Source organism: Artemia sp. Qi Xiang Cuo, chromosome 13 (genome assembly GCF_049724085.1).
Source record: "Artemia sp. Qi Xiang Cuo chromosome 13, ASM4972408v1, whole genome shotgun sequence".
Lineage (NCBI taxonomy): Eukaryota > Metazoa > Arthropoda > Branchiopoda > Anostraca > Artemiidae > Artemia > Artemia sp. Qi Xiang Cuo.
Window position 1 is genome coordinate 60263634 of NC_142806.1, and position 14602 is coordinate 60278235.

Sequence of the window (14602 nt, forward strand, 5' to 3'; positions counted from 1 at the left end):
ATTGGGTTCACCCCCTAGTCAATACCTCTCTCTTTAAGCCAAAGATTTTTTAGTATTTTCATTTGAGGTATTTATTATAATTAACGGCCTTTGTGATTAAGGGGTAATTTTTAAAGAATTGGAACAAAATTCTAACTTTAGCGTAAAGAGCGAGGTGTTGACTATGGGGCGAACCCCCTAATATATGTATTAAAAATCTATGAATATAGAAGTTCGTTGCGTAAGTTAAATCGTAAGTTACGTGTATTTATTACTAATAAAAACGTTCGTAAATAAAATTAAACAAGTTTCGAAAAAAGCCATTTAACCAAATAAAAGTAAAATTAATATGCAAAAGTTGTTTTAATTATTCATTTACGGGGAGCCAAAATCAAAACCTGCATTAATTCAAAAACGTTCAAAAATTAAATATAAAAACTAGTTTTTTTTAACTGAAAGTAAGGAACGACGTTAAAACGAACAGAAATTATTCCGTATATGAAAGGGGCTGTCCCCTCCTCAGCGCCTCGCTCTTTACGCTAAAGTTTGACTTTCTCACAACTCTATTTTTTTTAAACAATAAAAAACTTTAGCGTAAAGAGCTAGGCGCTGAGGAGGGGACAGCCCCTTTCATCATTCAGCATCCGCCAGTTCTCATTCAGCATCCGCCAGTGAAGGTCACATATATTTTGTAAAGGATTAAAGAGTGACACAATTTTGTAAAGGATTAAATCTTACGCAATTACCTGAATGCACTCAAATATCGGAGATTGGATTATTTTTTTTTTACTGGATTCTTATTACTCGGTGACGTCACTGATTAGTTATTGTTACAATGCAAGCGGATAGAGGTGATTTGACAATGAACAGTCAGTTTCTACAAGAGATAAATTTTAAGCTGGATTTGCTGCCGGAATTGACATCGAAAATGGACGCTCTCCCGAAACTTGTGGAAAGTGTAACTTCTGTCGAGGCACAGTTAGCACAAGTGAATGTTCAGCTAAAATAAAACGCAGAATCTAACGAGAAACTGAAGAGTGAATTGATACTGGTTCGCCAAAATTTACAGTCAGCCACGCTTAGAGCTGACCTTTTAGAGGATGAATTGCGGCGCAGCAATGTTATAATCTACAACTTTGAGGCGGTGGATCCGAGAAGGTATACCCTTAGTGAAGAGATTATGAAGGTTTTGAACGACGTAATTCCCAATTTGCGCCTCACCCGCAGTAATGCAGGAGACTCTTTCCGATTGAAGGCGGGTCCTATTGTGCTAAAGCTGAATTCGATGGATGTAAGAAATATGATTTTAAGGGGAAATCCACTTCTACGAGAATATGGACTTTCTGCTGCACCCGATTATAGCCCCGCCCAGCGTGAAGCTGGAAAGCACCTCAGAGTAGAAATGAATAAAGCTCTTTCTGAAGGTCATTCTGCCTATCTCAGGGGTGTCATTCTCTATGTGAACGATGTTATGTTTAAATATGATGAGCTATTGAATAAGGCTATAAAGGAGACTCCGCGCACCACGCAAAAAGTACAAAAGGCAAGAGCACCTACTGCAGGCGCCATTAATAAGGGCAGCGAAGTTGTTATTCGAGGAAATGCGGAAGACAATTCGGGTAGCGATGCAACAATGTCGGATAGCGATGCGGAAACAGTAGTTGAAGTTGATGTGAATAACCCCGCACCTACTGGCAGTAAAACCTACCATAAATACACTATTTTAGCGAGGTCTCCATTAAAGAGTAATGATAAGAAGACGCGAAAATTATCGGAAGTTATTAGTCCTGAAGAACAATCAAGGGGAAAGAGTAGGAATGTTTCCAGGCGAGTGTCGCCCACGGGTGGTTGGCCAAATAGAGTTGGTCGGTACGTGTCGAGGGGCCCCCCTGGACGTACCCCCTATAGTAACAGATATCGTGACTATTACAGCATTACTCCAGAAGTTTCAGATTTTGATGCAGCTAATACCGAAGAGCGACAGGTACGCAGTGACTAGGAAAAACCCGGCCATATACATCGAATAAGTTTAGTAACCTGGAACGTACAAGGTGTGAAAAATAAAGTGAAACAGATTAGTGAAGATTTAAAGTCAATCGATATTATAGGGTTAGTTGAAACATGGCATAGCGCAAGTGACCCTCCGATATTCGACGATTTTAGTGTTGAGCATGTTGCGCGAAAAAAAAGCTGGAAACATGCGCTGCTATGGAGGGATAACCGTGTTACTAAGTAAAGCTCGTTTCCGTTGTTATCATACAATTGCTAGAGTAATTCAGAGAACATTCTTTGGGTACGATTGGAGTTAGTGAGAAACAAATGGGTGGCATTAGGATCCGTATATATAGCGCCTCAGAATAGTTCCTACAATAGAGAGGAAACATAGGACGTGTTAGCTGAACAGTCAAGTAGACTAAAAAGGGATTTTACAGAGGAATTTTTTGTTGTTATGGGAGGTTTTAACGCCTATACGGGTGCTTTATTAGAAATGGAGAGTGTTTCGTTCCGAGAAGTGCCTGACTTGGTTCCATCTGAGTATGGAATGCCTAGAGGTAGCAGAGATATGGATAGGAGGGTGAATTGTTGGGGGAGAAGGCTCTTGGAGCTCTGCTCGGAGAATGGTCTAATAATTGGGAATGGGAGATTTGGAACTGATAGGGGAGTAGGGGAGTTTACCTGTATGTCGGGAGCTCGTCCGAGTCTGATAGATTATGTGTTGGTTGACAGTGGGCTTGCAGCTCAATCAGTTGATGTTGAGGTACTTCAGTCAGTTGGTTCAGACCACTGGCCAGTTAAGTTAGAGCTGGGTTTAGAGGTTGAAGGTAAGAGGAGTGGTATTGGAAAGAGGTATGAGACAGTGGGTCAAGAGAAGGTTAGAGTTCGAAAACCGTTAAAAAAAGATTGGAATAATAAAGAAATTGATAATATGAATGAGATAATAGCGAGACCGGAAGTAATGGATAGATTAGAGGAGATTAGAAATCGAGATTGCGGTGCTGAGGAAGTCCTTGCCGAGTTATGTGAGTTAGTGCACCAGTGGTCTAGTAATGCGGTAGAAAGGAAAGTTAAATCAGGAAATAAAGGATATTATGATGAGGAATGTAGAAGGTTAAAGCAGGAGGTAGAAACAGAATTAGAAATTGTTAGGCAGTGCCAGGATGAAGACTTACGGTTAGAAGCGTTGAATTTTTATAGAATTAAGAATAGGGAATATAAGAAATTGCTGAAGAGGAAAAGTAGGGAATGGGATAGTTTAGAAAGGAAAAAGATGACGGAAGATTTTACCCTAGGGGATGTTAAAGAATTTTGGAATGGAATGAGAAAGGGAAGAGCTAAGATTTCAGGTCCAATTCCTTCGCCAGAGTCGTGGCCTGGTTATTTTGATAATTTAGAAGGAGACAGTGAAGGGCTAGAAGAGGAAAATCAGGCGTCATATTCAGGTGAAAGTATTTTCCCGCTGCATGAGAATGATTATGAATTAGTAGGGGAAGTGACAAGAGAGGAGGTTAGAGAAGTAGTTAGTAAGATGAAAGGAGGTTCAGCACCAGGTTTGGATCGGATACCTGCCTGGGTGGTTAAGAAATTTGTGTCGGTGTTTTTGTCGATATTAGTTATAGCATTTAATAATATTGTATCTACAGGTAAGTGGCCAGAATTATGGCAGACTTCAGTTGTTATACCGCTTTTTAAGAAGGGGGACCCTAGCTGGAATGATAACTATAGGCCCATAGCACCCATATAGCACCAGTTTTTAGTGAAGTGTTAGAAAAATTTTTAGATAGGAGGCTGATAGGTGGTTAGATAAAAATAAGATTATAAATGAAGAGCAAGGAGGATTTAGGAAAGATTATAGTACACCAGATAGGGCATTTGTGCTTAGAGCTTTAGTCGATAAGTATGGAACAGGGAATAGCCGTCTATATGAAGCTTTTTTAGACCTAAGAAAAGCTTTTGATAATGTTGAGAGGGTGACTTTGGTAGATATTCTGAGAAGTATAGGTTTACCTAGTACTTTTGTGAGGTTAGTTACTAGCATGTATTGCGGAACTAAGGCGGTAGTAAAGGTAAAGGGGTAAAACAAGGTAGTGCTCTTTCCCCCCGTTTGTTTTCTATTTTTATAAATGATTTAGTTCAGTTTTTGGAAAGAAAGTGGGCTCCGACAGTGGGTCTTGGTTCAAAATTATTTTCAGTTTTGCTTTTCGCTGATGATTGCGTACTTGTAGCTAAGTCTGCCCATGAATTACAGTTTTTGTTAGATCTTGTTGCAGATTATTTAGATCTGAAAAAGCTCCAACTTAATGTTAAGAAGACAGAAATAGTTATTTTTGGTAAAAGAAAGGATGAAGAATGTAATGGTAAGTTTATGTTTAATGGAGACGAAATAAAGATAGTTGAAAATTCAAAATATTTAGACTTTTTATTTAAAAATAATGGTAGTTGGTGTGTTCACATTAAAGAGACAGTAAAAAGAGGGAAAGCGGCTATATCGACGGTTTTTAGGAATGGTACAGTTATGGGTATTAAAAGTCTAGCAATGCATAAGAGAATATTTTTAACGAAGATTATGCCAGTTATTCATTATGGTGGGGAATTATGGGGGATGGAAGCGGCAGAACAGCAGGAGACCCTTCAGGTAACTTATTACAAAAGGCTTTTTGGCCTCCATAGGACTACGCATACCCAGTTTTTGAAAGGGGAGCTAGGGCTTTTTTCACTCCGTAAACATAGGCTGGTTCAGGTAGTTAGATTTTGGATGAAGATAGTGCAGGTACCACGAGGTAAACTTATTAGAGAGGCCTATGAAGACCTACTTTCTTCAGGGCGTAAGAGGTCGTGGCCGTTTAGGGTTAAATCCTTATTAGACAGATTAGGATTGTCATATATATATGGAATGATGGTAGAGGCCCTGCTAATAGTCAGATTGATATAATAGGAATAGTTAAACAAAGATTAGAAGATCAGGATATGCAGACATGGGGGAATGAAATTGAGAGATCCGAGACATTAAGCGTTTATAAGGATGTTAAAAAGGTGTTTGGCCAGGAGATTTACTTTAAATTTAATTTGCCAAGTAAGTATTTGTCATATTGGTTGCAGCTGCGGGCCAACTGTTTGCCTTTAAGATGGAAGAGTAAAGTATTTGAGAGAGGTAAGGGGTTCCCGGCGTCTAGGTACACGTGTCCCATTTGTAATATTGAAAAGGAAAATCGAAAATCTGGACCATTTTCTGTGCCGGTGCCAGGGGCTTACTGATTTGAGGGAGGGTATTTTGGGGAAAAGTAATTTTTCACTTCGGGGCATGTTGTCTCAGATGGTACCTAGCCTAATGTGTAGATTATGTAGATTTGTTGATCAGGCACTAAAGATAAGAAAGGAACTATTGTGAAGAAGATTTGTTATGGTTTGGAATAAAACTGCTGAAGGGACTTTTACTTTTGTCTTCCGGTTATATTTGATGTAGTGTATATGGCCCTGTAGAAAGGCTTTTGAATACACGATTATTATTATTATTATTATTATGTGTGTGACATTGTGTGTAATTATGTGAGTTAGTTTTATAGTATTATGTGTTGCAATTGTTATGTAATTTTAATTTTATTGGCTAGGGGCTATGTTTAGTTATTGTTATATATGTTATTATCATGTGTTTTGACTTTATATGCAACTGTGTTTGTTTTTGCCATGGCCCAAAGAGGCTTTTGTTTTGCAATAAATATCTATCTATACGAAATAATTTCTTTTCGTTTTAAGTTTTAACGTCGTTCCTTACTTTCAGTTAAAAATATTGTTTTTTTTATTTAATTTTCCTAGGATAGAACTAAGGTAGATAGTCATAGAACTAAGGAATGAAAGATCGGATTGATTTTGGGACGGATGGATAATAGACTTATCTATCCACAAGTGAAATGACATAATTTTTATATAATCCTAAAAAGGGCTTATGTCAGTTTTGCCTCTCACCCGGACTATCTATCTTGGCTTTTTCTACAATTAGCCATAACTTGATGCCCGCAACTACTTGATTTTAATTAAAAATCAACGTTTGACAAAAATTATGTTGAATTACATCTGGATAGCTCATTGGGAAGCAATTTTCATGGATTATCAAAAAAGGCTAATTGCTAAATATAATTTTTTTGTTTCCCTTTATTAATTGTTTTATTAATTATTTATTATTTATTAATTATTTTATATTGATTTTACTTAAAAATCAAGTTTGATTTGTGTGTTTGTGTTCATAAAATCTAATCAAAAAAATGAACTTTCTGAACCATTTACATACAAAGCAACCCATTTAAACTAGAATAACTGATTTTCATTCCGTATTATATAATGTCTGGTAAACAAAACAAAAGTTTACCATCAGATTACTAACAATATTAATGAATAATAGTAGTAGTGAAGCAAAAAACGGTCTTAACAACAATAAATGATAAAATAAAACTATCAAAAAATACATCTTAAGATATTTAGGAGCTTTCCAAAGATAAAAAATGAACATTTTTTTTAAAATAGAGCATGCAGATAAAAATTATGCAAATACTACTTGCATTGAATTTCATATCTTCTTTAATAATAATTTCCGTTTATTTCTTGTTACACAGTTCTATCCTTGTTTTAAGTTTAAGATTTTCTCGTTAATTTTATATAATAAATTTAGTTTTTTTTTACATTTAGCCTATATGCATTTCTAACTGGCACTTTTGTTCGTATTATCAATTGTTTGTCGCATTTATGAAACCTAAAATTTATTAAAATTTATAAAAGAAAACTAAAAGAGATTATATCTTAGGAATTTTAACAGCTTCAACAAAAATATAAAATCCTTATTTTAGTTAAAAAAAAAATTGCACAAAATAAATCAATATAAAAAAAGTTATATAAATTCAGAAAACGAAGCATGCTTACCTACACAGTAACAAAAAATAGTTAAATGAAACAAATACTAACAATAATTGTATTTTCAGAATTTTAGGAGCTTTCAAGGACATAAAATACTTGAACTTAAAAGAAGGAACATACAAAAAATTCGATATAGAAATAGAGAAGGAGTAATATTAAAAATGTTTAGCTACACTGACTGTAGCATGACACAAATACAAGCAAACGAACAAGTACACTTAAAATTCGGATTGAAAATGGGGATTATCCATCAACGTTACTACGAAAACGAAAGCCACACAGATAAAGCAACAAAAATATTTAAGTACTTTTTACAATTCATCCGGCAAATCCTATGGCTACATTTTTTCATAGCCTGAAAAGTTTAGCTTTTGATTCACTTTTATGCAGATTTTAAAGGAATTCCCCACAACAAGAAATAGTATCTCGAAGCAAAAAAGAAAATACTGTTCGTTTGATACTTTGAAAATCGTCCTATATTGGTCAAGTAACCTTTTTTTGGCGTTCTTTTTTCTGGATTTGTAAAGTTTGAAACCCTTCTTTTGCTCAAGGAAAAGGTTGTTGTATTGTTTCTTCTCTATTCTTGATCAATTTTCTTAAATTTGCTCCAATCTCCTTCTCTACTCATATATATTAAAAAGCGACTTATGAAAATAAAAAAGATAGAAAGCTATGTTTTGAAACAGTAAAACAGTGAAAAGTACAAAATTTAGTTTTTGAACTTTAAATCAGCCTTATAGCCTATTTATAGAGTAAAATCGATATTATCTCTGACACTATTTGTTTTTTTTATTTACTTTTTTGTCTATATATTCGGTCTTTAGGGTTCATTGTTGTTAATTTCACACTCAGAAGATTGGCAATTTGGCAAAAAACAGCTATTGTAAACAAATACCAAACATTCGTATATTCGAAAGTTTCTTCTTTTTACTGCCTTTGAAAGCACATACATTGCTTTTTCTAGAGTATTTTTGAATGAAAAGTAAAGTTGTATTCAACTAGTCTTTCTCTTACAGTATGTCACCTATTTATCTTCTTTTAATGAACCATTTACGTCATCTTTTCACCATCAAGTTATGAAAACAACATCCAAACGATGATATATGCTCCCCGAGGCAATGCCACAATGCTATCAGGATCTTAATTGTCCTATCTCAAATCCAAGAAGTTATTAAACTAACATACATACCTTAATGAACCCAGTCTCTTAAAAAAAAGCAAATAGACGTAGCTACAAGGTGGAATTTGGAGTCCTTCCTTGTACCCAGTAATGCAGACGCAGCTCTTAGCAGAAATTAAATTTTTCCTTGTAGGTTTAAGGTTTAGCTAAACTACGACGCTAGCTACAGAAATCCAGCTTCCTTTAATATTCTCCTATTATTGCTCTTTATGGCTCTTTCTGTTCTGTTTTCCTATTATTCTTGTTCTGTAAAAGCAAAGCAAAAAAGATTTCTCTTCCAAGGTGGATTTGAAGGCAATCACCGGAGGATCAAATGATCAGGGACGAATCTCTTATATCTTTAAGTAACTAGAGCAAAATACAAGTATATACCAAATCAGCAACAGCGTGAGTTCCCTTGTCCAATTTTTATGCGAGACCACTCGATAACTTTACGATTTTGGTTTAGCTCCTCTAGCACCTGGATAAGTTTCGCACTCTATACCTAATACTCAAAAATGACGGCGAGATATACATTCTGCAGAGCCACAAGCCAAAGAAGCTTAACACTTGGTAGGAAGGCAAACGAGTCTAAAAACAAACATGCGTGCACAGTAGCCCTCAAATGATTTCCCAGAACGACAAACGGGTTCTGAAGGAGCATTGATCACATCTACCTTTGACGACATGGACAGATAGGATACAAAAGAAAGTCCACACTTAAAGAGCTTGTTTGAGAATAGTAAGTGAGAGCTTAGGTGATGATTTATGTACCACATCCCGACAATCAACTGCTATAAAATGACCTTATTCAACAGCTTAAATTTTGAATCCAGGAGGGGAAGGGACAAGACAGAAAACAAGGACTCTTTCCCAATCCCTTTCTGTTAGAGACCAATTGTCACACCTCAATGATGCTATCACCCGACAGTGCAAACAGAATGGGCATCAGATCAATCTTATATCTCTCAGATATTTTGTACCAGGTCAGCTAAATTCTATAAATGTCACAACATAAATTTTGAAGTTGAGCCTTCATAATTTCAAAATTTGCCTCATTGGACTTCATTGGGCCTCATTGGAGTTTTGGCCCTTGGACTTGTTAAGAAAGGAAAGTGTACTACCACGATTTTCATTTAAAGTGTCTACCAAGTTGTACAAGCTTCGGAGAAAAATTGTCGTTTGATTTAAATATGTTGTCATACTTAGACCACGGCAGTAGTCATGGAGATTTGCAGTCCAGACTAAATTAACCTTCAAAATCATTTTAATTTTGAAAATATTGCGTTTGAACGTCACTTCCACGGACTGTCTAAGTACATATTTGGTAGATGGAAATCTCAATACATTTCTTATCCCAAAGACTTGATCAGAGTTTTGGAAAAATAGGCAACAGCATAATAGCCTTGTATCACCAAAAGCTAAATTATCCCTTAAGCAGAAAGCAGAAAAAACAAGAAGAAAGCAATCCCATTAGCAGCAATAAAACCACAAAAAAAAAAAAAAAAAAAAAAAAAAAAAAAAAAAAAAAAAAACGACTATCACAACCCTTGAAACATAAAAAAAGAATCACAACAAAATAAGTTCACGTTTTTCAGTTTTGTTACATAAAGAGTCGAATAAATGTAAAGTAAGTGACATTATTTTCAATAAACATGATCGAGGGCACAAAATAGAGTCATAGGGCTCTCGCCCCTTCACCCACAGATGGTACTCCCAATCTCAAATGAGTACACTCCCCGAAGGGTTATCCAACACCAACAGCATTTAGCAACCTGTACAAAACTTGGTTTAAGTATCATACCCCCTCCCCCGATGTCTATATTTGCGTTTGGGCTAGGGATCCCCGATTGTTTATCAGATAACTGTTCATAAATTACCCGTTCTCTTTAAGTTCTTTCGCTTTTTCCGTTGTGATTACACCTAGGCATGAATCATCCAATCGCTCAGACAGATTTTTCGCATCGTCTAACTGAATGGGGTTTGGGGCGGAAAGTCATACAGTCGTAATGGTGGGTATGATTCACTTGTAGTAATTAAGGGTTGACACAATCATCGGTTCGATTCCTGGTGTCATTGGTTTGGAACGAGGGTCAATGGTGTGACTCTATAAGCTCAGGCAGAGCCGACGCAGCTCTAAATGGGTACCTGGGAGCCATCAAATGATTCTCCCCAACCACGAATTGTACTCCCATCCCAAGGCATTGAATCGGGAGATCGGTATCTGCGCAACACAGATCATTGTTCAGTCTGCGAATTTTATTTTTTATCTTTAATCACTCATCCAGGATTGGTTAGAACGCCGCACGGAGGTGCATATATTAAATGCAAGTATTTAAAAAAATGATTTTGTCAATATTATTCAGTATCTTCTGTGCCTTGTAAATCAACAAGAAGGTTCTCTAATGGTATTAAAGAGTTTTCGTTTTTCCCTCATTGCAGGCTAGTGTTGAAGTAATGAGATTTATACCTGGTATATTTTTCTCGGGATACTAGCCCCCCCCCCTTCCAAGTTGAGTATGGTACACCTTGACGATAAAGGTTTCCAGGAGTACGATATTGCAGGTTAAATTGGAAATTATACCTATGAGTATAGTTTCAGTTCAGGTATACCCAAAGCATACGCCTCTTTTCCAAACCCGCTATGAATGTGTCGGTTCAAGGCGATAATTAAACTACACCTGATTGGAGCATTAGCAGCTTCGCTGTTCCCCTAGTCTGAGTCGAGTTTTCGCCAGACGATCTTAGGCTATAAAGGTTGCCTACGGTTATAACCTCTATGGCTTTTTTCATTTGGATCGTAGTGTATGCCACAGTAATACTGCTGGCCCGCCTAAAAGAATACGATTATATCCTTGCTTTATCGCATCTGTTAAATTTCGCCTTTCAGCCTCAACCGAAAAAAAAGCTGTACGCCAAGGCCGTATCCAGGGGGGGGGGGGGGTACCCAGTTTGACCCCCCCCCTAAATTTTTAACCGAGTCGAAAATTAGTAAAACCTTAGTAAAAATTAGTCGAAAACCTAGTCGAAAATTAGTAACCCCCCCCCCCGAACAAAAATCCTGGATCCGCTCTTGCTGTACGCCCAAATAAACTCAAATCTTTCAATTTACTTTCTTGTAAAATCATTAAAATTTGAGAGACATGGCCTACGGTTTTTGGCAAGATGATAAGAATAAAAATGATGGTGTTAAAAGAATCAAAATAATACACAAACCCTAGAGAATTACATATTATAAGAAAGAAAGTTACGAGCAATAGCGATATCCAGTGCAGCTCGATGTCCGAAGTTTCATTAAAAAACCCTTACAAGCACCCCTCGGTTTTTAGGCAAGACAATATACAGAGACCGAAGCAGAACAACAACAACAAAAGGTAATACGAACGATAGTGTTTAAAGCATCAAAATCATATTTTAATTCTACAGGTTTTGACGCTATAAGAAAGAAAGTTACGAGCAAGATCGCTTTCAACGCAGCTCGGACACTTCTAGTCGGTGTCCAAACTTTCAATATGAAAACACGGCAAGCGCTCTTTGGTTTGGGGCAATACTATACATAGGGGAACACAGAATGGCAATAAAAATAATAAGGCTTAAAGTAACAAAATCATGCTTGAAGTCTAAAAGCTTCGAGATTATAAGAAGAAACTTGCAAACAAGATCTATTTCTAATGTAGAACAGATATCCAAACCCTCACCCTGAATATTTGACAAAAACGCTTTGACTCCGGCTGTGGAAAAGAAATCGGAACAACAAAACAATGTTTATAAATAATGGTGTTTGAAGTATGAAAATAATATTTAATGTCTAAAGGCTTTGAGGTTATAAGAAAGAAACTTACGAGCAAGATCAATTTCCAGTGCAGCTCGGACACTGCTAGTCGGTGACGGCCGTCGAAAGACACTCTTGACATTACGCAAGAGTCTGGCAGTTTCAGTGAGCCTGGAGATGCAGACAGAAAAGTTATAAGTAGAAGCTCTATTGCGATTAAAATAAGGCATATTTCATTCGAAAACCTTTCTTCTTTTTAATTTGAGATAGCGTGAACATACCGTGCCTGATAACGTTTTAGGTACGTTATTACTCGGTTTCAGTCTGGCAGTTTCAGTAAGCCTGAAGATGCGGACAGATAAAAACTCTAATACCATTATAATTAGGCATATTTCAATCAAAAAACTTTCTTCTTTTTCATTTGAAATAGCGTGAACATACCCCGCCTAATAACGTTTAAGGCACGTTACTATTCAGTTTTAGCCTGGTAGTTTTAGTAAGCCTGAAGATACAGACAGATAAAATGCAATTATAATTAGGCATATTTCAATCCAAAAAACCTTTCTTCTTTTTAATTTAAGATCACGTGAACATATCGTACCTAATAACGTTTTCCGTTAAGGTAAGCTTGCCATTGAAGGCTTATGTCTGTTTTCAAAAGCAAGTACAAAGACAAAGACATTTGATCGAACTGCGGAATTTAGCTTCATAGGTTGTTAATTGTCAGTCCTTTCATCTTAAAATTTGATTCAGAATTGAATTTAGCAGTGTATCGTTTCGTTTTATATTAATAGTAAAGAATAGACAAAAGGATTTTTATCGGATTAGAGGTGATTTAAACGGTATTTTAAAAAGAAAATTATATGTCTGGGCTTGAAGTAAGTCATTGAATCTTACAATCCAAGCTTCGAAGAAAATCCTACATAGAGTGAAATTTTTGGAAAATATTATGATATAGTTAAAGAAAGGTATAAGAATAAACATAACATATAACCATAATAAAAAGAATAAACATAATAAAAAAATATATAAGAATAATAAGAGTTTGAACAGACTATTCAACACTTTCAAAAGTGAAACTTTGAGTTATTCAACAAGTTTCTAGGGAAATACAAAATACGAGCTTGGAATTTTTCTTTTTTTTATTTTTTTTTTCTAGTATGGTTAGTTAATTGTTATAAGATGTACTTGCAACAAGTACTTGTTACTTGTCCCAAGTTTTTTTTTGTGGGGGGGGGAGGGGAGGCGGCTATTAGTAGTTTAGATGTTATGTTTTTGTTTGTAGTAAATCGTGCTTGAGCTTGAAAAAATTATAAAAAAGGCTTACAAAATTCTTCATTTATTTGCAAACGAATTTTAATATACAGACTTCACAAACATGGACTTCACAAACATGGACGGAAAAACAACCTTTCTCTTTTCAGACATTAACTAGGCAATGGAAGACGAGACCACGCCACCCCTGTTGCTTGGAATAAATTTGACATAAGCCTTAAATGGGGGTGCCGTCGCAATTATCAAAAAGTAAGCATGTCTCTAAAGAAGTCTCATGTATTATGATAAAAAAAATATAAATAGCCTCGGCTGCATAAGTTAAGTCGCACTGAGTATTTATAGTAAGCAAAAGCCTAGTGGTAAGGCGAGTTGGTAAGGGCGACTATATATTAATAAGAACAGACCAAACCTTAGGGGGGACCAGGTCGTCTTATGCTTCATAAATACCCCTCAGATAATACAAAGGACCATAGATATTGGCAGTGTTTTTTTTATTTCTCTTGGTCTCTTTTGTTTTCTTGGTTGCATCCTCAAAAATTGTAAATTTTTATTAATAATTGTAAATTTTATTTAATATTCAATAATTGTAAATTGTATTAAATGTAATTATTTGAGTGAAACGACTCGTACGGATTTACACAATATAAAGAATGCTCTTTCCTGTGGTACTTTTTAAATCCTCAAAAGAGTTCCTTCCAAAAAGTTGACTCTCTCTTTTTTTAAGATAATTCCTGTAAGATAATAGAGATGGCATCTAGACACTGAAACACAGTTTAGTGCATATGAATAAAAGTCTTCAGCCTTAAATCCTGAGCCATTTTCGTCTTTTAATTAAGAGAAAGTCCATTTTTTGGCAATAAGAACTTGAGCAACGAGATCACTCATAAGACCCAGTAACTCTACTGATTACAATTTATAAGTAGCATGGTTGGAAATACGTATCACATCTTTAGCTGTTTTTCCCCCTACCCATCAATATTCACTCCTTATAATTTACTTCCTTATGCCTACAATTTTCAGCACGGGCGAATCTGCAGTATTTTCAAGAATTCGCATTCAATAATGCAAAATTCGCATTATTGGAGGGGCAACTGCCTCCCCCCCCCTTGTCCCTCCCAAACGACGCCCCCGGATTATCAGTCCCCTACAAGATTCTTACTAAGTTTTTACCAATCCTTTTTAATCAGTTCTTTTCAAATACGTGTCACATCCATTAGCGGTTCTTCTAATAGTTCTTCCCCCTACCCATTAGTTTTCGCCCCTTTTAACTTACATACCCTAGAACCTTTTTAAATTACATAAATACATCTATAGTAGTTCACACACCTAGCCCATTTGTCCTTAAAAGCCCCCTACTCATTTGAATTACCGTATAGTTAACGATAAGCTTTAATAAAATATGATTCGAACCTGTCTTTCCAGGGCTGTAATGAAAGAAAAGTAAAGATCATTGGGCAAGTTTTACGTATTTACATTTTTACGTAGCCACCCATCTAGAACAACTGAAAGGAAGG

General features: G+C 36.0%; 1 protein-coding gene across 3 annotated transcripts in view; it reads right to left on the bottom strand.

Annotated features, from left to right (window-relative positions):
* Positions 1–14602, bottom strand: part of ATP8A (ATPase phospholipid transporting 8A1) — a 200294-nt gene that overhangs the window by 2050 nt on the left and 183642 nt on the right. For 2 of the 3 annotated variants that reach the window (XM_089099369.1, XM_089099368.1), the window contains one exon: positions 11884–11984. The exons of the other annotated variant lie outside the window; for it this stretch is intronic. In XM_089099369.1, coding sequence (XP_088955495.1) covers positions 11884–11984 — 101 coding nt within the window. The remainder of the gene's footprint in view (positions 1–11883; positions 11985–14602) is intronic. 3 annotated transcript variants of the gene reach the window in all.